At 39.7% G+C, this 23719-nt stretch overlaps 1 protein-coding gene across 5 annotated transcripts in view; it reads right to left on the bottom strand.

Annotated features, from left to right (window-relative positions):
• The window catches only part of RTTN (rotatin), a 164049-nt gene that overhangs the window by 36908 nt on the left and 103422 nt on the right, over positions 1-23719 (bottom strand). For all 5 annotated transcript variants that reach the window (XM_082355182.1, XM_082355183.1, XM_082355181.1 and 2 more), the window contains exons 39-45: positions 20629-20766; positions 17886-18103; positions 10320-10425; positions 9471-9568; positions 7613-7690; positions 3864-3990; positions 1602-1804 (exon numbers count right to left, since the gene is read on the bottom strand). In XM_082355182.1, the coding sequence (XP_082211308.1) occupies positions 1602-1804; positions 3864-3990; positions 7613-7690; positions 9471-9568; positions 10320-10425; positions 17886-18103; positions 20629-20766 (968 nt within the window). The remainder of the gene's footprint in view (positions 1-1601; positions 1805-3863; positions 3991-7612; positions 7691-9470; positions 9569-10319; positions 10426-17885; positions 18104-20628; positions 20767-23719) is intronic.

Below are 23719 nucleotides of genomic sequence, written 5' to 3'. Positions count from 1 at the left end.
ATGGAAATCTGATGAAATGGAGTCCGATCACACTTATATCAAAATACGCTAAAGGGGACTTCCCTGGTATCACAGTGGATAGGACTGTGCGTTCCCCATGCAGGGGGCCCGGGTTCGATCCCTGGTCAGGGAACTAGACCCCGCATGCATGCCGCGACTAAGGAGCCCGCCTGCCGCCACTAAGAGCCGGCGCAACCAAATAAATAAATTTTTTTTTTTTTTTAAAAAAAAGGAGAAAAACAAAATATGCTTAAGTGCCTTACCAAATCATAGATTGGGGGTTGAAATATCTTAGAGATCATTTTGTTTAACCTAAAATTTTTTTGAATGAAGAAACTGAAGCTTAAAAAGAATAAGCATCAGCTCAGTCACACATCAGATCCAAGATTAGCATCTATATTCCACTTGGGAATTCCTACTTTGCTTCCTACCAGCGTGCTCTCCATAAGGAAGTGGCAGAAAGCACTGCCCCTCCCCCAACAAAATCCAGTTCCGGATGACTTCACACACACACACACACACACACACACACACACACACACACACACACAGCAAATACCAGCCATGTGCTGGCAAATAAACAGCTGAGGTGAGAGTAGTAGGTCCCTGATGTGCATGGCGTGAATATTCCCACCATGGCTGATTTCAAGATACCACCAAGATGTCAGCTGGCTTGCAAAATTCCTGAAAATTAACAAAAACACTCATGAACCAGCGTGAGTTAGCTCCAACATACCACTGAGAAGATCTTTGTTTAGTAAGACTGCTACTTATTTAGAGATTGCACTCAAAGTGTGTTTTTTTTTGGAGGGGGTGGTGGCTGGGGAGATGATACAATAGAGGAAAAGGAGACTCAGTTCTTAGGAATGTGGTCAACTTTTGCAATTTACCTTGGCCTTCATGTAAATGAAAGGGAAGCATTCAAATTACTATGTACTAGTAAGTAACAGATAATCTGATCATATTCAAATTTTAAGGGATCTTCCAAATTAGGGATCCTGTTTATACGCACCTAAATACAGCCTAAGGGAACACGTGTATTGGGTTTGCTTAAGCCAACCGTCCCTCTTAAAGCGCCCAAGTTGAAAGCAGCGGCGGGAAGTCACGTTCTGGCACAGGAGTCTCAGGGACTGAAAAGTCACCTGTGTGCCATAAAGAAGTTAGGTCTAACTTGGGGAGGGGCCGTGATTTCACAAACCGTTTGACAATGCAAATTGAACTAGAACTGTTACTGCTCAATTTGGTCTGTTTAAAGACCAATATATCGCTTTTATGATCTCAAATAAATGTAACACAGCTGTCTTTCTAAAACCGTCATCTTTGAGAGAGAGAAAATACAGTCCAAAAGCTAAGAAGACAAACTAAAAGGGAATGGTATGATTATATTCTAGTTTCTGTCACTTTTCATGTATCACCTATCAAGAGGCTTTAAACAAAGTGAACCTCCTGATCTTTTTACAATCCTTTAAAATAAAATGCCTTAAAATCATAATAATTAATCCTAGAAACTGAGTTCTAGACCTTTCACACATGTCCTCGGTTGAAAGGATTATTTTACTGAGTCTCTTTTTTATGATAGGAAGGAGAGTTTAAGTACTTACTTTTTGAATTACCCCTTTACAGTCATGAGACAAGGCCAGGTTTGAAAGAAACATGAAAACCATCTGCTGGACTGCAGTGTTCTCGAGAGGCACCTGGGAAGCCATCTTCAGGATACACAGCATCAGGGAGCTGCCAGGGGCCCCTCGATGTGCAGCTTGAACAGGATATTGTCCGTAACTTGACCAACAGAGAGAACTGCAACCTTCAAAAACAACAGTCTATCACAACGTCGTCTCAGCGTCACGCTTTAGTTCAACAACCTGAGTGGTAAAGCATGTCTGTCTATCAAAGCACTTGGCCATTAGCCTGTGAACTGCAATAGCACTGAAGGCTAGAGCTGATATGTCTGCATCTGATCTAATGGACTGAGGGCCTAATGACCTCAATAAAGCATTTAAAAACACTGTGGTCTAATGCCTCCATTTTACAGAAGAAAAAAATGAGGAACACGATAATCCTGGGGTGGGAGGACAGGACAAATGCCACCAGCCATATACGCTAAACGACGTCTCAGGGCTCAGAGGTGTCAGTGACTTGCTCAAGGTCACACAGCTCACAAGCAGCAAGCGCCAGCAGTAGCATCAACTGGTTTTCCAGAGTCCAGTGTTTACTCAGTAAATTAAACAACCATATGGGATTTATCAAAGGAGAAAAATAATCATAAAAGAATTAGAAATGCATTTTACTGTATTGTAACGTAAGCCTAAGGTGTGATTAGCTTGTGAAAGTCCATGCAAGGAGGCCAGCTTAAGTACAACTAGATCTGAATCAAATACATTCTGTAAAATAAACTCATAAAAGGTAGGTAAACACAAATGAATAGAGTGATCTTTCCTGTATTCACACTACATAGCAGTATCCAAATACCAAGGTTTCCATCCGTTACACAAAACTATCACTAAATGATGCAGGTTTGCTTGGAAACAAACAAGACAGGAAAATAAAAAGCTTCTTCCTCAGTTAGAACCACATTCTAATATTTGCATCAACTGTAAGTACGTAAGCAACATAGATTATGGTTTCAAAGATTTATCGTAAAGTATTGGGTTGGCCAAAAGTTCGTTCGGGTTTTTCTGTAGCATCTTATGGAACAATCCCAAACTTTTTGGCCAACCCAATACATGTTTCTTTTGCTCAGTATTTTGCAACGGATTCTTTTCTTCCCCTAAGCACACCTCCCTAAACCCTAAATTAAGGAGTGAAGGGTGGGGTAAAGAAGGGTGATGTGCAGAGGCCACACTTCAGAGACGGCCGTGCCGCGCCGGTCACGCTGCGAGAGGCCGTGAGCCGGGGTGGGCGGCAGTGAGAGCAGGAGTGAGGAGGGAAAGTCAACAGCAGCGGCCTGAAAACAAGGACGCCGCCGCCCTGCAGTGCTCTCCATACACCACAGAGCCTGAGGCTCCGCTCCCGCCAGCTCACACGGCCAGAGGCACGTGGAGTGGGCGACAGGACGGGCGGCTCCAGGGTGGAGGGAGGAAAAAGCCACCCCCAGCACACAGCGGTGCCAAGATGGCTGTGAATGTTCTCAGTTCCGGTCCTTTCTCTGTCTGTCTTCTGATACCCGGAGAATCCAACTGCTACGCTGTTGACTGTTGCTGGAAGAAGCACGCAAACCTTCAACTTGCTGACTAAACCTTAAATCTGTGACCCTAAGTTTACATGGGAAACTCACACTGCCCACAGTGCCCCACTTCCTTCCCCTCAAACAGCTACCTCACACCTTCTCCTCTCTTCCCAAGTCACCTCCCCGCTTGCTCTGCTCTCTCTTAGTTGTTGGCCTCTAACAATGCAGGGCCCCGGGAGGCTCTCAATAAAAAGTCTGTCAAGTGCAGGAATGAAAGAGGCACCCCAACGATACCAACTGTTGCCAGGCCAACCGAACCCAGAACTACCTTTCATCACGCCAGCCTCCTGCTCTGGAATCTCTTAAAGTTTTAACCTTAACCTGTTTTTAAGGTCTTCCATCATAATTTTCACTCTCAATTTTCCTCTTAAATTCAACGTTCTGCTGCCATATAATTGCGACAGTTTCTCCCTCTCTATTCCCTGAGCTGTCTAATGACTCTTCTGTCTCATCAAACATATACTAACGTAACTGCTCGTTCTTATGATACCTATGAGAAAGCATACCTGTAACCAACATACCCTCAAATAAGTGGAAGAAACACTTCAAAATGTACATTCATTTTTCCACTTTAACAACATTACATAAGATTAGTATTGTAGTATATTTTTGAAAGGCAGCATTGGGTTCCATTTACCATTTGGAAAATTTGCAGCATAGACACAAAGCAGCTGCAGGGCAGTTTGCATCAGTGAATCATCCATCAAAAGCCAAGGCCAGAGAGCGTGCAAGACAGGGACGAGATGAGCTTCCAGGGCTGACTCCTGCAGCAGGAAGGAAACAAGGGCAGCATTAGTCTGAATAATGAAAATATAAATTAAAATCAAAGCCAGAAAACTTGTCACCGACATGAGACAAAAACTGAATTGATTTTTGTTCTGATTAGAGAAAGGAGTCCTATGGACAGATTCAGCACCTTGCAACCCGGACTGCCCTGACCACAAGCCTGACCAGTCTCAGGAAGTCCCTGCAACACTGGGGTGACCAGAATACGCAGCTTAGGTCAGAAATGTAGAAAAACAGCTTCTGAACCTGTAAATTAAGCAAGACAGTGATATCTTGCAACATTAAATAAACTCTTATAAATGCTATGATATGGTTAAGAAAAGGGATTTTCTCGTTAAGGAAACATTCTGATCAATTCTGAGTTCTCCCCTCCCCCCCTCTCCCTGGGTGTATGTATATGTATCTATATCTAATATGTGTGGTTAGACAGATAGATCAGAAGTAGACTACTGTTTTTAAATAAGCTGAATATGATAAACTTCAGTCAAAATATTATGCTAAATCAATCATTCTTAAGTAACTCAGTTTTTATTACGAAGATCAGTTACCGCTGGGACAATATTATGGATAAAATATAACTATTGGCAGTAAATGCAACAATTTTTTTAATGAACAGAATTACTAGGCAATTTGTAGACCCATGTGCACACGTGTGGGCCTTCATATAATGCCCTACACAATTTTATGGAGTATCAGTACTCCGTAAAGAGAGTAGGCAGGTTATTCCCAATGCTACTCCCCACTCTCCACAGGCTTGGAGCACAGCCCTACGACTGCCGCAGACGACCCTGCTTACTGTTTCACAGAGAAGACAGAAACGATGAGGTATGAGCTCCTTCTCTCCTCCGCCGTTCCATCCACACGGTCTATCTGTGTATCCCTGCATTCATCCTTCCTGCCTGGCAGTGAGGAATAGGTGCTCCTCTTTCGGCAGAGACTGATCTGTCCATCTGTGTTCTGGAACACAGCCCCGTGTGCCTCCTCAGGGATCTTTACCCATCTATTAGTTCTTCCCTTCCTGTCTCTTTAATAACTAGGCCCCGATTTGCTCATTTCTGTTTATATTTAAGCACTTTACATGTTAGGAGTAAACATACAGACTAGCTTCCTTTGATGCTGTATGTCCTAAATTATAAATGCTGCTTTTCAGAACCAAGCTTCTAGGAAGAGTACTCTTACTGCTGTCATTTCCCAGCTATTATTTAATCTTCAGCTTACTTCAATTTCTTTTCTGAACTGATGAGGCTGGTAAAATCGCTCCTACCTTTATAGCTGTCAAACCCTCAGGCACTGTGGCAACTATTAAGGGCTCTTTCTTCTTCATTTCCATGCAGTCCCTCTATCCTAGAACCCCTCCAAACTCTCTCCAGCATTCCCTTCTCAGCTGTTTTCTGTCTCCTCTTAAATAGTTATATTTTCTGAGGATATGACCTAGGCTTTCACTACATGCTCTCTTGGGAAATTTCAACGATAGTCATGGCTACAAACACCTCTATGCACTGCTAGCTCCTAAGATCCCCAGTCTGCGCTGCCCCTCAGAGTCCCAGAGCCATGTAATCCACTGACCACCAGCCACTTTCCACCCTGATAGCCCGAAGACACTTTACACTACGACGTGTGAACCCATCATGAGGATCCCTCACGGCTACACGCCGCTCTGTTAGGCACGCCTGCGGTAAACTTGAGCCTGGAAGTCGTTCTACATCTCTCTTCTTTCTCCTCAGTCTCTCGCATTTGCTCCCCTCCCTCCTTCCCCGCTCTCCCTGCCCGGCTAAGGTCTCGTCACCTCTTGCTGCACCAGCACATTCACCTCCTCTAACCTTGTCCGCTCTTCAGTCCATCTACCTCACAGCCCCGGTGACCTTTCCGGTATGGAAACTCCTCCGTGTCATACGTATAGACAGCGGGGTGGGGCGGGCGTGGGTGACTTGGTGAATCACCACAAGAGTGACCAACAGTTAGTGATGGGAGTGTGTCACACACCTCAGGTAAGTTGGAACAGGAAAAGAAATTAAGAATCTTTGCCCCCTAGAACTATGTTTATTCTCAAGAGTAATCTAAATATTCTTCTTTGGATTCCTTATTAAACAACTCGGAAATGCAGAAACACGTGATTAACGGAGAGATTACACTTTCATAGTTGGCTAATGTGTTACAAATGTGAACACTACACTTGCAACCAGTACCCAGGCGAGCATCTCGGAAGTCCACAGGCAGATCCTACTTGGAAAGTGTGCTGGCGTGTTGCCTGAGTGAGGTGTCACGGACGCACACCAACTGCACCCAGTCACAAGGACCCTAACAAGCTTAGTAAATGACACCTCTATTTGGAGTAAAAAGTTTGTGCCATTGGGAATCTTAATGGAATCTATCAATGCTTAATTCCCATCAAATTGCTTTGAAATGTAAACTGTTAGTCATGTGTCTTGAACAGATTATTTTACACAGTTTAAGGGATATGTGTTCAAGATGTTCATTTCCTAGATATAGTATATATTTTCCAGTTTTATCACAACTAAAAACAAAAAAAGTAAGAAATTTTTTTAAAAAAGAAAACTTCTGTAATTTATCTTCATCTTAGTCATTTTCCATAGTAATTCTGTGTGGAAGCTAGTTCTTCAAAAGTGTCGTATCACTATGACCAAGCAAATCAAAGTGTTCCAGACACAACGGCTGTGTTAAATGACAGCGTCAATGCTCACAGACAGAGCAAAACAACAGAGGGGCTGCGGCAGAGCTGGGAGTGAAGAACCTCCTGCACGTCAACAGGCCCACACGCGGCAACAGCAGTAAGCGATTTCTCCTCTGAAGCAGGAGACACCCTCATCTTCTTTCCTATGGATGCAGACACCTCTACTTATCCCCTTGGACAGCTGTCTAACAACCACCTTTGAAAAAATTCTGCCTTAAGATACATACATAGCCATGGGGCTTCCCTGGTGGTGCAGTGGTTAAGAACCCGTCTGCCAATGCAGGGGACATGGGTTCGAGCCCTGGTCTGGGAAGATTACCACATGCCGTGGAGCAACTAAGCCCGTGTGCCACAACTACTGAGCCCACGCGCCGCAACTACTGAGCCCACGTGCCACAACTACTGAAGCCCGCAAGCCTAGAGCCCGTGCTCCGCAACAAAGAGAAGCCACCGCAATGAGAAGCCCACGCACTGCAACGAAGAGTAGCCCCCACTCGCCACAACTAGAGAAAAGCCTGCATGCAGCAACGAAGACCCAACGCAGCCAAATATTAATTAATTAATTAAAAAAAAAAAAAGACATACACAGCCATTCATTCCATCTTAGCTAAAAAAGAAAACAACTGAAATGGCTACCGGTAGAAAAAAAGAGGCTCAAGTTTGCTTTAGCTGCCTGAAGTTAAAGTTTCAGTGATAAAACGCCGACATAAGAAATGTCATCAGGGTTGAGGAATTATGATAAGATTAGGTGCATCCATTTCTGAGAATGAACACTGAGCTTACAAACCAATCAACCGTGCATCAAAAAAAAAATTCAAAGAGTTTTCCATTTTCCCTAATTATCTCATATAACATTTAAACTGTTTAATAACAGCACTATCAAAATTTTGAAAAGAAGCTCTACTTACTTTACATTCTTCATTTTGATAAAGACAATTTCTTAGAAGCTGCATGGCAATGCTTAACTCTTTAATAAAACCATCCTCCTGTTTAAACAAAAAGCAGTTGAAAAATGTGAACAACAATAGCATATTCCACTTTTTACATACAGTAATTCCTTCTCCCCTGGGTCACATTACAATGCAGCTATGCTCTCACTGTGCCTGACCACCATAGCTTTGAGGGAACTGACAGGCTAATGATCTCTGAAAGATGACCATATCTCGAGAAGCACATCCACCAAGAAAAAGCTATTTCTGTTCTATCAAGCACGGAGGAACTGAGATATATAATAAGTTCCATGTTTCATCTCGATAAAGTGAAGCAGGTACTGACTGGTTTTCGGTCATATCAGGTGTTGGCTGACACTCTCAATGATGAAGTAAAGGGCCTCTGCATGAGAGGAAAAAGGAAAAGAGGCAAGAAAAGAAACTGACAAACATATAAGCCCCTGGACCAATGAAATTATCAAATATGGCTTTTTCTTGGTTTCTTATCAAATGCAGTAGAAACTAGTTATTACATAGACTGCTGCAATAATGGTCTTAGATCTATATATATATATTATATGTATATATAATAGATATACTTATAAACATATACACATATTCACTTTCTCAGTAAGCCTGTGTGGCAGATCTTTTTAACCATAGTTATTAGTATTAACCATTGCTATTATATAAAAACTGTGTTATTTCCAACAGTTCAGATATGGAAGCAACGTAAGTGACCACTGACAGATGAATGGATTAAAAACATGTGGTGTATATATCCAATGGAATATTACTCAGCCACACACACACACACACACACACACACACTCCTGCCATTTGCAGTAACACAGATGGACCCTGAGGGCACTATGCTAAGTTGAAGAAGTCAGACAGAGGAAGACAAATGTTGCATGATTACACCCACATGTGGAATATAAAAAACAAACAAGCAAACAAACAAAAAACCCCAAAACAAATGAACAAACCAAACAAAATAAAAACAAACACGGAGATACAGAGACCAGAGCAGTGGTTACCAGAAAGGGAAGGGATGAGGGGGAGGGCAAAAAGGGTAAAGGGAGTCAACTCTACAGTGACAGATGGAAACTAAACTTTTGGTGATGAGTGTGGTGTAGCGTATACAGAAATAGAAATATAATGTTGTACACATGAAACATATAATGTTATAAACCAATGTAATCTCAATACAAAATATAATTTTTTTAAAAACCTGTGTTATTTCAAGTTTACCATGAAAATGCAGTTTGAACATGAGTCCAGCAGACTCAACGCTTAAAACAGACATTCAGAAGTCATGGAAGGAAATAAACACGGATTAGGAATACCAGCTCTGCAACCACGCAGATACGGGGCAAACAGTGGCTTTATCCATTAGTAGTTATGTGACTGTGGTGTCATGAGTGTGCAGGGGATAATAAATACGAAATGTTTAGAATAGTGCCTACCATATAGAAAACACTTAGGAAGTTATCTCATTCCTAGTGATCCTATGAGAGAAAGATTTTCTTTTTGTAGTATAAAAATGTATCACGCACACTCCAAAATGCTTATAACAACAACATATAATATATAAATCTCATTAAAAGATTTTCAAGTGAGAACTAAGAGAGAGAGACACACACACACACACACAAACCCCAAATGCAAACCTGCTAATGTAGAAATCCCATTCATTTATTTGGCTGTAACTTTCTTCTAAAACAGACACTCATTTCAACCAAACATTGGTGTCATTTATAAGCACAAGGATACTGGAGAAGACGGTCTCTACGTATGGCCCTTCCTGCCTCCCAGAACTTGAGAATTCAGTCACCTTTTTCTTCAGTGCTGCCCTCCCAGGCCTCAGAGATTCCAGGTTCAGCTGTGCGTGAATGTGCTTCATCTGCTCCACGCAACTGTCTATTAGATGGGCTGAAAGGCAAAATCCAAAAAAATCAAAAGGATATTCCATTTCCGAAAAAGTTAAAACTACACATAACAAACTCTCAAAAAAATAACATTTTCTATTTCCAACCAACTTCATTTTCGCACTTTCAGTGAGACGTTAATGAATCAGAGGATAAAAACGTAAGAGAACTAAAATGCTAAAGCCCGCTTGTTTTCAACTTAGTATGATACCACCCACGTCTCATTTACGTTGGAGGCGTGCAGAGTTTGTTTCAGTAGCAAAGTCACAACTCAAATTAGTGGGCTTGATGTTGCTGCTTGATGTTCTCTTTCATCTCTAAGACCTGTGCTCCCTGATTCCAGATGAGAAATTATGACACACTAGAGGGGAAATTTCTACGAAAATATAGGATCATCTAATGCAGTTGTTATTACTATCAAAACTACGTGATTTCTTCACGTGTGCAATATGTGCTTGTAGTTACTATTATGAAATTGAGTGATGTGCTACTTTTAAAAGCTTCTCTAATATTTAGATATAGATTCTCTGGAGTCAGAATCATTACACAAAAAATAATCTACGTGTGTAATCTTTTTATTTTAAAAGTAATGCATGTTTACTATGTTTCTGTACAGGGAAAATAAAACCTGTATTTTTTTTACTGACACTAAAGCTCTTTACACTTTGAGTCCAAAGAAAATTAAAACGAACAGGAAGTAAAATATATGAATTGAAAGCATGCCATAAAAAGAGCTGATGCGTCAGGTGGCTCACCCTTCAGCGCGTGTTTCTGTGCTCTTCTACTGACGGCCAGAAGCGACATCAGCGCATTCACAGCGACTCTTTTCAGGACATCTCTGGAGGATTTTCCTTCATAACACTGCAAAGAACATATATCAAACTGCCTTCGAGAAAAACTTAAGCTGGAGCAAAATGGTTGTGAATAAAAGATGCATTACATTTAAAAGCTATGGTTAGTTTTCAACTATTCCATGAAATTCACTGGAATCTGATGAATTATTAAGATTTGAGAATCCTCTGTGTGGATAAGACTGAATAAGAAATTTATAATATGGAAAAGAACAAAAATCATTCTCAAAGACTCATCATCTAAAGAAAAAAGCTATGTTTAGTACTAACACATAGCAAGTTTATGCACTTAATCAAATTCACCAGAGAATATATGAACACATGTAATTTATTTAAAAGGTCCCTTGGAAAACTGTGGAATTGGAGAACTGTTATCAAATTCCTCCTGTCTTCTTCTTGAGACACATTCCCCTCCCTCAATTTCTACTCAATGTACCCCTGTATCTCAGGTGATTTCGTTCTTTCCATCTTTCATTTCTATAGCAACATTAACCTATCGTGTGGCATGTTTTTCAAAAAAAAATAGTACTTAATTTTTTGACTCTCACATAAATGAAAAATCACTTGTAATTTTGAAAATGCTGATATTTTGGTATATTTCCTTTATACATTTGAATTTATGAGTTAAAAATCTTTCATTATAAAAAATTCAAGTATGTGTAAGAGTAGAAAAAACAGGATAACAAACCCTCATACTCTTTTAAAACATTTTTGGCTGAAGTATTTTAAAGTAAACAGTAGATATCATAAAATGGCACACTCCAGTATACATAACCATAAAGCCATTATCATGCCTAAACTACTTATCAATAATTTCTTGGTATCAGTTAACATGCAGTCAAAATTCAGATTTTTCTCTTTTGTCTCAAAAATGTCTTCTCACAGTTGGCTTATTGGAATCGGGACCCAATGGACCCTTCACATCATATCTGTACATTATATCTCCTGTGATCACCTGCCTCTTCCCCCCTACCCCACGCCACCCACCAGGGTTTTTCACTGTTGTTGTTGAGACGTTGAATAAACCAGATCAGTCATCCTACAGAATGGCTCACATTATGGAACAGTCTGTTTGCTTCCTCGTAATGATTTTAATTTGTCTTCTCTCCTCTGTTATTTCCCATTTACTGGGTGTTTTAGCTCTAAAGGGTTGACTAGATTCAGGTGAATTTTTCGTGGTAAGATTCTCATGTGGATATATGAGTACATTTTTATTACAAGTTCAAGGGGTTCATAAGCTCAAGTTGAAGAATCTAGAAGTTCTTCATTTGGTTTATAAATATTAGATATCATTCAAATTCATAACTTTTCCTTCTACCATAAGTTAAAAATGATCCAGCTTTATAGTATTATTAAAATTAAGCTTAAATGACATAATTTTACATAAAATATAGTACAGCATAATTACACAGGTGCAACTCCATTTACAATTCCAGCCCGGCCTACACTTGGCAGCGTGACACGGGAGGAGCCTGCAGAGTAGAGTGGGGGGCCTCCCAGCCCTCCCACCAGGGGCAGTGATTCCATCTTAAATATCTCACTTAGGTCGCTGCCTCGAACCAGGCAGGTCCCTGTCTGGCCAATGTTAGATTGATATTAAATGGCCAGGCCAGGGATGCTTGATAAAGACCATGCTGAGTGTGACCATGAGAAAGGGGTGAAAAGGCAGTGAAGTGTTATAGGATGATGAATATCTATGGAGTATAATCATTATAGTTAACTATGAGAATCCCAATTTGTCTATCAACAATCTTCACCATTAATAGGAAAACTGCTCTCACAAGCACATCCTTATTGAACCTGCACGTATTAGTGATTTTAGGAAAACAAAACTGAGCTCATTGAAAAACACTACTCATCTACTGTCTGCAGCAATGAGGGAAAAAAGGAGGTAAGAGTTCTAGGGAAAGAGTTGTGCACACAGATGTGTCTTTTATTCTCTCGTGAAATCTCATTAAAATGACAGAAATGGGATTCAACACACACACACACACACACACACAGACACACACACACATGCACGTGCAAGTTTGGAAACTAGAAAGTCGATGGATGAATGGCCAATGCATTCGCAGGCCTGAGAATCCAGATTCTAAGCGATGAGTGAGAAAAACAAGAGTATCACCCCAGTCCATACACTGAATTGACAACGGCTGAGGAACCTTAGTACCATGTACCCCGGGAAGTGAGAGTGAAGGAGGACTGTGTGAAAACTCTCTGAGAAGCAGTTACATGACCAGATTCTTCCCATCAGGCTCTGTGCAGCGAAGCCACTCTTCCTCCCCAATCCTTATAAAAAACTGGAGGTCTAGTCTCTGGAGAGGATGAGTGAGAAGGATTCTAAACTGGCGGAGATCCGGCACCTGTGTAGGCGAGGGTGTTCTACCGAAAACAAGGAAGGATTAAGTGAAACTGTTCCAATGAAATTCTAAGACCCCAGCTCTCTCCAACTTTGCTGCAGAACAGCTGGCACACGTGGGTTTTCAACCCCAGGCAGGAGGTCGGAAGCTTCCTCTCTTGGGAATGTGACAGGCTCACCGAGACTGGGTCACAAAACGACCCAGCCAGATCCCTCCCGCACAGAGCCTGCAGCTCGCCAGCGCCGCTCACATGCTCAGAGCACCCGCCTGCTTTACGCCTCCTGGTTTAAAATATAACAGACAACCAAGACTAGCAGACATCTGACAAAAGCTCCCACAGCAGGGGATAGAAAACAAAATAATGGGACGAAAAAGAAGAAAAGAGAGATTATGCAGGAAGAAGAAAACTTAACAAAAGTTCCCAGCACACAGAGCCTATAAAGTGGAGGGAATGTCAATGAAGTCATTAAAAAACAGGAGTTTACAGATGAAAAGAACCCCCGAGAAAGCCCAGCACAACAGAAAAAAGAGACCCACACCTAGGTACTTCATCAGGAAAATGCAGAATATTAGGGACAAAAAAAAAATTCTAAAAACTTCCAGGAGAGAGATACCAGGAATCACAATGACTTCAGAGTTCTCTACAGTAACATGAAAAGTTAAAGGAAATAGACGAATGCTTTTAAAACTCTGAAGTGAATGATTTCCAGTCCAGAATTCTCACTTGGCCAAACTATAAATTAAATGGAAGCGTGGCTAGATTTCAAAAAAGCCTCCTATGCGCCTTTTCTCTGGAAGCTTCTGGAAAAGAAACTCTACCAAAAGAAGGCATGGGGCACAGGGGGGTCACAGGAGAAGGCAGAGAGGTGAAGGAATTCCCCAGGAAGGAAGTGAATGGAGACCCCAGGATAACACTGGGCACCAAGCAGGTCAGAAGGAATCGGGAGTCATTTCTTCCGGAAGATGAAGCTGATACAAGTTCTCACATTTCTGAATATACTAGGAAGACATTCAATGGCTGGCAAAGAACAAGGAGCTTTCCAGTGATAAGAGAAAACTTATCAAATGAAAAATAATACAATTACCTCTAAGGAAAAAGAAAGCTGTGCAGGAAAAGAAAGGTGAACACTGCAACATGGTTCAATTGCGTATACCGTTTTCACAGTTTAACACTGCACCCTGCCTAATCCTAGTCAATGTGAAGCTATATAATACTGGGGGAATGAGAGGGAAACCCACCGCGGTTGGGTAGGTAGGTGGAACATGGAAAGAGAGTTAAAAGTCTCATTTTCCACACCAGAAAATCAACAGAGTCCAAAACTAAATAATCAAGATAAAGAAATACAAGCATGTTATTTAGAGACATGGAAGGGAAACTATAAAATAATAAGCTAAAGAGGTACAAGGAGTCACCTCTGAGAAAAGGGAAATGAGAGAAGGTGGCAGAAGTTCCCTACTTTGGTTAAAAATACTTACAAAACTGGCACTCTAAAATGTGTAGGTGGTAAAACTGGTATGAAAACCCAAAACTTAAAAAAAAAAAAAAGAAAGAAAGAAAGAAAGAGAGAACTAACCTCTAGTAAATCCACACACTTTTCAACATAGACCGAAGGCCAGAGCACAGGATTTAATTTCGTCTCCCACTTAGCTCTTACTGCAGACAAGGAGTTGTGAGCGTCAGGGCAGGACACCCTGTAAGGGTGAGGAGCCGGGGGCAGGAGGGGAGGCTAAGATTCCACATACAACAGGTGAAGTGACAGACAACTAGCTACTGGATGATGCAGACACGCAAAACAAATCAAGAGGATACAGAGCGAGAAACCATAGGCAGAAAGAAAATAAGAGGACTCAATGTAATTTGTTTAAATGTTATGCAGTTTTTGATATAACTCCTCCTATATACTAGGTGATCTAGACTTTTTGCTTTCTTTCCACAAGGTACTAAAGTAGAGAAAAGCCTTTTTAATTACAGTGAACATTCACTAACACAGCAGAATCTCAAATATATAACAAGTCTTCTCTCCAACAGATTTACTGTTGAATTTTACCACTCACTAAGCAGTAGTGTAAAACATACCTCCTAAAATGTGACATAAGAGTTTGCTGTTTCCTTGCATTACTATCCTCAGATATCATATCAAATAAAAAGAGTAAAAATAATCCAATATATCAATTACAGACAAGACCTATTATAGAGGTAGCTTTACTAATCTTGTTATCTATATGTATCTGCAAATGAAACATATTGAGTATCTCACTAGAGAAGGCAAAATCTCCATTAAGTCAAATGTGTTCAATATTTTATGTTCAAAAGACAGCTAACAGTTTCTGACCTGAAACCACCCTGAAACTGCCTCAAAACAGAATTACAAAAATTATGGAAAAATAAACATACGTGATTTAAGAGATGAGTACCAAATGCAAACTTTCAACATGTACCATCTGTAGGATACTGCTGTAAAGCAGCCGTTACAAAAGATTCTCTGTCAAGACATTTTAATTGAAGTTACAAACAATATAATAATTTATCAGGAGACGGAGAATTTTAGAGCCAGCAGAAACTGAGCAATAATGTAATACAATCCTACCATTTTGCATCGAAGAACCGAATAAGAAAAGGTTAAGTGATATGCCTAAGGTCACACGTCTAATATTTTTTGAGTAAAGTTTTACAGAAAATTTAAATACACCTTTGAAGGGCAATTTCAGAATACGATTTTTTCTGATAATTTAAAGACTATAGTTTACTTTGCTTTATATAACTCCCGGCACAATTCATGGCCCACATGGATATATATTAAGAAACATATGCGATTTATTATAATGTGTTGCTGCTTAATGCAGTCTAACAATATTTTAATTCACATATCATCTTTATGCAGGGCACTGTTAAGAAAACACAGTATCTGCAGTTTAAGAAGTTCATTAATAAACGCCCCATCTCATGTCAGGCATACGTTTTTCTCATAAACTGTCACGGGTAAATTCCTTTCTCTCCTTTGTCTTAAATTTCTGTGCCCTTCTAACAAAAGTCACATATTCATATTCTACTGTTTACATGAGCAAGAAGAGTATGATTTATAAGGAAACACGATTTAAGTAACTGGTTAACATATCCATATCCACACAGATCTTGTATCTTTTGCAATGTGGAAGAAATAGGGAGGAAAGTTAGCTAATCATCAGGAAAACCACTGAGATACCCTCTGTTTCCCTGAAGAGGAAAACACGTTGGCACGAGCAAAGGCCCCTCGCCCAGGAGAAGAGTGTTCTGCCAAAGCCAAAGTTGGGAAACTGGTAATGACTTCTCATCGGGGCTGGGGGAGAACTTCGGTAAAGTGTACATTTTAGTTTCCTGCTTATAACACAGTGGTCCTTCGGTATCCACAGAGGATTGGTTCCAGGATCCCCGTGAACCCCAAAATCTGCGGAGGGTCAAGTCCCTCACATAAAATGGTGAAGTATTTGCATATAACCTAGGCACATCCTCCCATGTACGTTAAGTCATCTCTAGATTACGTCTAATACCTAATACAATGTAAATGCTATGGGAATAGTTGCTGGGCATGCAGCAAATTCAAGTTTTGCTTTTTGGAACTTTCTGAAAATTTTTTAAAAAACATTGTCAATCCGCATTTGGTTGACTCCGTGGAGGCAGGACCCGCAGATACGGAGAGCCAACCGTATTCCTTAAAGTGCAAAATCGGACTCAGTTAATCATGGGACTCAGTTAATCAAGCCTATTGTTGTGATGGTGACTGAGACAATTAGAACAGTGTCCAGTTTGGGTTCTAAACTAAGAAAAATCGAGTGGAATGAGTGAGGGAGGAGCTACAGGAAGTGGTGGCTTCCCAAGAATAGGTGTCTTTGAGGAATGCTTTGGGGACCTGTCCCCTAGAGCTCCAGCTCCTCAGGAAGCTGCTGAGACAGAAGAGGAAGTGTCGGGGAGCCCCTACCAGGCTCCTTCCTGTGCCGTGAGGACCACTAGAGTCCGCTGGGCGAGGGGGACAGAAGTCCCCGAGAGCCCGCGAGCCCCTCCGCAGGCAGCTCAGGCGGGGCCGGGGGCCGCCCCTGCCTCTGCCACCTCCGCACCCCAACGCAGTCAGGCTGTCATGCCAAACACACAGGGGCCGTACCAGGAGGACCTGCGCGGCCACAACCTGCCCGGGCATGGGAGGCGCAAAGACCCCAGAACCCTAGGCCCCGGGGACGGCAGCAAGCGGGCAGAACACACGCTGACCGTGAAACGCGGCTGGCCGCCCGGGAAGCGGAAGCAAAGCCGTCAATGCGCCCGCCCGCCACTGACCCACCTTGCAGTGAGAAGACGAAAATCATAAAACCACACGACTATTTTCTTTTAATTTTAACTTTATTGGAGAATAGTTAATTTATTAAATGTGATTATTATTAAAAAGGATTCTTAACACTGAAAAATCTAGTAATAGTCCTATTTGTAAAAAGCTGTGCAACTCAGGAAACACTTCCCATTTTTTTTTAACTGTTAATCTATATATAAAATAACAATACTTTAGTGGCTTTAGAAAGTTTTTGATGAAACAAAATTCTTTTTTCATATTTTAGGATTGCAAAAAAAAAGTTTACAAGATAAAATAGGCAGCAGGGTTTGGAAAGGGGGCACCTTCTCAGAAATATGCCAACCACGTCCACCTTCCTCCACGGACATACACCTTAAACATATAGTTCATTTACAGTAGAAGCCAAATGCCATTGAGGTAAAAATATTTTCAAAGATGTAAACGTGTCTTGAAAGTGGCGATAAACTATGACTTATACCTGTATTCCTGAAACGTGATCATTCCGGTCATGATCTGGCAAACTATTTTGATAATCAGCCGGATTTAAATTACTAAGGTTTCATTTTGAATTTTTACATCATGTGTATTAAAGAAACCGGTCAGCACCAGATGAATGAGACTGGAGAGGAGATGGTTAATTTAACTTTATATATTTTTCTATTATTTAAATGGTCATAATGAGCATTAATTGTTTTTTAATTCAAATGATTGAAAAAAATTCTTACAAGACCAAGACTGAAAGTCAATTCATTTAAAAACTAAACCAAATCTTGAAAAATTAAGAAATCACATACCTGAAGAATTACTTCATTAAGTTGTTCTAGAGATTTCTGACTTTCCTGGGTTTTATCAAGAAGTGAAGCCATCGTTGGACTGTGGCATAAACTTGTTTTGTCCTTATCCTGGAGATGCGTCTTTGCTTCTTCAGTCAGGAGAAGAGAAAGGAATTGCAGGCTGGCAGTACACAGAGTGGGGCAGGTGCTAGACAAACCCACACATCTGCAGAACATATCTGAAAGAGAGAATAACTCCATATGTAAATGACTGAAAACTTCTTCCAAATTAAAGAAGTTAATCAGATTTATTTGAGTAATGAAGTTTATAGCTTTTTTATTTCTAACGAAGTAAAGCTTATTAGCACACGAATAGCCGTAGTGTTTAAAGGTAAGTTAAACAGTACTAAGACAACCTACTGATGAAGGAATCTAATTTTCATTTTGTTCTTTTTATATAGGTTCTTTTTTATATGAGTGTGAGTGTGTGTGTGTACAAGTGTACATATACACAATATCTGCTAAGATCTAAAATAAGAGGATTATATATAAATGAGTACTGATCCCTCTGGGGTCTACTGGGGGACCCAAAAACACTCTAGAGTTTTTGAGTTTTTATTTCAGTGCTAACCTTAAAAAATAGTTAATGTAACTCTACTCTGGATTATCTAGGTTACTATTTTACAAATAAGTGTGATTGTTTTTCTGTTTTCAAACAAGTTGATGCTAAACAGTACTTAAAACAAGACCCAGCTTGCAGTGTTGGCATAATGTAGGAACAAAGGTTTCAAAGTAGTTCAGAGAGAGAACAAGAGTGATTATGAAGTGATCTGCAAGTATAACAGAGAGGAAAGAATAGGCAAACAAACTCAAAAGAATCTAGACTGAAGCAGTCATTATTAATTTCCTGTTGTGAGCACTGATTTAAATTTAGTCAAAAGAATGTTTGCTGTATTACATTAATTTTATTAATTTGACTGCACTGGTTTATAATTTTGTGTTTTATTTTTATATTATTTTGGATTTATACTTGTCTAAGAGTTATAACCATAAGAATTTCTACCTAGATTCAGGCTTATAGAAATTCTTATGTTCTTAAGTAACATAAGAAAAGAAATTTAGTCAGCAGGTTTCATGGGAATCATTTAAATGATGTCTAAATATTAGTCAGATTTGAGAAAAAACTGTTATAGATAACTTAAGTTACAAAGTGACTTAATACGTTTTAAATGCGTATGGGCACATGGGATGGAAAATGATGAGAAACAGAAAACAAACAAAAACAACCCCTCAGTAAGGAATATCAATGATCATTCTTATTAGTTATATTTTCATTAACATTGCTATTATCAAAGCTAACAGTATATGTAGTAGGTTGTTTTTTATTAGCACCATTATTATATAAAACCGTGTGTATATTTTGTAGAAAGATTGTGAATTTAATATGTCTTTATTTTATCACTAGGGAAATAGTGTCAGGTAAACAGTCTTAAATCATAGGTCAGCAAACTTTTTCTGCAAAGGGTCAAAGGGTAACTAGGTATTTCATGCTTTGCGGGTCATGGGCCTTTGTCACAAATATTCACCTCTCTACCGCTGTAGCAGGAAAGCAGCCACAGGCAGTAAGGAAATGAATAAGCGTGGCTGTGTTCCAGCAGGATTTTATTTACCAGATCAGGCAGTGGCCAGATTTGACCAGCTGGCCTAGGTGCCCCATATGAGGGCCGTAAAGCAAGCTGCTCCGTACTACTGGTGATTCAGATGATAAAGTAGTTTCCCCCCTGCCCCACACCATGGATGCAAGAGGAAAATATTAATCACTCACTTGGCCAATCTCTTTCAATTTTTATCTCTTTTAACAAAATAATAATCCCTAAATGGTCACTATTCCCCTTAGGGTAAACTCAGAACTCCTATATCCAGATAACTAACAATTCTGTTTCTTGCTGAACATGTACTTCCCCATAACCTTTCTTCAAAACTACTACTCTGGTGACAAAATGTACCATACATGTAAGTTTACAGAATGACCAAATGATAAAATGAAATGTGAAAAAATAAGTCAATTGAATTAGTGGAAACTTAAAAGAACTCAATTTTGAATACATTTTAACTGGCTATTTTTAAAAGGTAACAAATGTTATTTATATACATTTACGTAAAAAAAGGCTCTTGCTATGCTAAAATTTAGAAGAGACTTTATGAAAAATTAAAGATAGCAGTAATATAAAAAACAATCATTTGTTTATTGTAGTAGGCAACTACTATATGGAAAACATCTTACAAAAATAATTAACTACACTATACCCTTGGCTATCAGAAAATCCTCACGTCTCAAGACAAGACACTATTTTTATTATAACTTTCCAAGTTATCATGTAAGCAGGATATTATATAGGCAGCTTTACCCACTCACAATGCGTATGTGTGAGAAAAGAGGTGGGTTTCTACATCAACAGAAGAACATCTATCTCATTGTTTTATAATCACATCACGTGTGTCTTCATAATGCCATAGGCTTTTCTTACTTTTTTTTACAGTATCTTGACATATGTTTCATTTTTTTTTTTAAATGCATTTTTTGGGCTCCTCAAGAGCATTGCAAATTTCTCGAAGCAAGTACCTGGTTCCTCTTTCATATACCATGCCATAATTAACTTAATTTTAGAGAATACATATAAATTATATATAAAATCAGACATAAGGGATTATCTTAATTTTTATTAGCAGAACAACCCCAAACCCAGAGAGACTATCTTCTTACCGACCACCGTCGCCCAGTACCTGGCCAGACCCATCGTAATAGATGGGAAAGAGGCAGGGCCAGCTTTCCTCAGGAGTGCGGCCAGAAGGTTAAATAAATGTGTCCATGTCTGATAAAAAGCCGATATTAACTCTATATCTATAACATTAATCAAAACATTTCAAGTTATTAACACAAAGAAGAAAAAACTCACCAAGACACTTCATTACACATAAAATAAGAGTTATGTATTTCATCAAATGAAGACAAATGTAATTCAACATGATCCAAAATTTATTTCAATTAAATTCTCCTTTTCATTGCTTCTTAAAGATCTCTCTTCCACCCACCCTCCTATAGACAAATGTATATACACTCACACATCCTCCTCTTATTAAAGCATATTCAACAATAAGCAGAAACTGGCAACTTGAATATTAAGCCATAGCCTCAGAACTACATATTGGGCACATCATAAAAACATGTCATTGCTTGTGCTACTTCTGTAAAAGTGAAGTTTCTCCTGTTTTCTTTATCCCCTCTAGCAGCTTTGTGTAGGGGTGAAAGGGGAAAACATAATGGCCAAGGTCACAGCAGTAAAGAAAGGAAACTTCTTTGAAGAACAGAAAAGAGTATTTCCCCAAAAGGAAAACTATGATACAAAAGAGGATTCTGCAGCTTTGCCTATGTACGGCTAAGGGTGCAGCAATTAACCTTCTAGAGGAAAAACAGCTTTTCCCTTCTCTCTACTAGGCAAATGGGAGCTGGAGGGCAATAGCTACCTTAGGACAGTCATCTGTGGCCACAGCGCCAGCAGTTATCTGCCAACTGTGTCAAACTCATTACAAGGAACTAAAGGCTCCCCCCTCAGTGTTCTTCAGCACCCATGAGGCACTGGGAAAGAACATCTTCCAGGGAGTCTGGATTGTAGCAACCTTTGGTGTTTCTCAACCTTTTTGTCATTATCAGCTCTATAAATAGGAGTCTTTTTAATCATATGTCACCTTATCACAATCCCCATGAAATATTAATTTCACAGATACCATATATCTGTTTATGTAATATCTATATATTTATACTTTACACATAAAAAGAATAAATATAAAGCTTACTAGCTTTATTTAGTATAGGCTTAAGATGGTCAAATAAAATATTTAAGTTTAAAGTTAAATTAAACACTAAAAAGCTATTCACATTTAACTTTATAACTGTGCTTGCTGAATAATTTTAATGTAATTTATTTACACATATAAATTAAAATATATAAAATTATATATGAAAATCATCAAATCATATAAATATATACCAGAAGTATAATCAATGTTTTATAAAATCATTCAAAACCGTTATTTTTCCAGAAAAAAATTTTAATTTCTTAAAAATTATTTTAGTGAATGTTTAATGTTTGAAAGATATGAGAAAATGACTATTAACTTAACCACCTGCTAAATATACATTCAGATATTACTGACATTTCTTCTTTTCAGCACTTGGCATAATTAATTATGGGTTAAATAACTTCCATATACTTAAATATTAAAATATATACCATTTTAATTTAATTTTCAAAGCCCCAAATCAAAGCAAGGAAATGAATAAAACATCCACAAGGCAGCCAGTGGCAGCCAAAACATGCAGGCCACCTCTTGTCATGTGACTTTGGGATCAAGCATTAGATCAAAAGCACTCCAGTCACAGCCATGTTCGCACCAGCTTTTTAGCACTGATCTTGCATATTTCTCATGCATGTTCCATGAGCTCAACGTCAAAGCTTCTCAAGTGATACCCAACAAGAGAAACTAAATACTAAGGAATAAGATTTTATTGAGTAGAGTTGAGCTTTTGAGGGCCACAAACCACTCCAGCAGCTAAGACTTTTCTCCCCCATCCCTTTCCCTCAAGAATCACTTTTTGCTCCGTGTAGGGAGACATCACCCTTGTAGAGAACGCATGGTGTAACCTAATTGGCTTAGTCAGGACATCACTGCCACTTGTAAAATTTCCATGTAAGTAATTACTGCTTCTCTAGCACTGGGATAACTTAGTACTGATGAGACACTGAGTACCGGCTTTGCTGGGCATCGTAAACCACTTCACTTACCAGACTTAAACCCTGCAAATCCATAAATTCAAAGGACTGAATAAGAATGAATTGATGGGCAAAGAGAATTATCAAATGATCAATTACTTCATTATAAACTATTTTAGACAATTATCATATCTTAATTTTGACAACGAACCTTGTTGTTTTAATTTTCTCGCCTACTAAGCTCTATGTTCAACATTTCATCAAAGCATATTTTTCAAGAATTCCAGGACTTCCCTGGTGCAGTGGTTAAGAATCCGCCTGCTAATGCAGGGGACACAGGTTTGAGCCCTGATCCGGGAAGATCCCACATGCCGTGGAGCAACTAAGCTTGTGTGCCACAACTACTGAGCCTGTGCTCTAGATCCCAAGAGCCACAACTACCGAGCCCGTGTGCCACAATTACTGAAGCCCGTGCGCCCTAGAGCGAGCATGCCGCAACTACTGAGCCCACGCACCACAACTACTGAAGCCTGCACGTTCTAGGGCCCGCGCACCACAACTACTGAGCCCGCGTGCTGCAACTACTGAAGCCCGCAGGCCTAGAGCCCATGCTCCGCAACAAGAGAAGCCACCGCGATGCAAAGCCCGCACACTGCAACAAAGAGTAGCTCCCGCTCGCCGCAACTAGAGAAAGCCCACTCACAGCAACAAAGGCCCAACGCAGCCAAAAAAAAAAAAAATTCCAGACCTTAGGAAATTTCTGATACTGCATTCTAGACTTGCTTAAACTTGTTATTTAGCCATAGACTATAAGAATAATTACTCTCTAATACTTAGTGCACTTTCTAACATTTCATAAAGAACCTTACCCTCATTTAAAATGACAGCACAGGGAATGGTCTTTTATTATACTACATAACTGCCTCAAATGGTCTCCTGGAATCACTTAAAATATCCAAACTATAAAACTCATTATAAAAGGCTTCCAAAATACTGGCAAAGAACAACCCAAAATGTGACCTTGATCTGAATACCTGGTGCAAGGTAAGATATTCTTCCTCAGTGTTATTTACTTTCATCCTA

This window comes from Balaenoptera borealis, assembly GCF_965194805.1.
Source record: "Balaenoptera borealis genome assembly, chromosome: 14".
Lineage (NCBI taxonomy): Eukaryota > Metazoa > Chordata > Mammalia > Artiodactyla > Balaenopteridae > Balaenoptera > Balaenoptera borealis.
The sequence above is the reverse complement of the archived record's forward strand: the minus strand, read 5'-3'. Positions and strand labels throughout refer to the sequence as shown.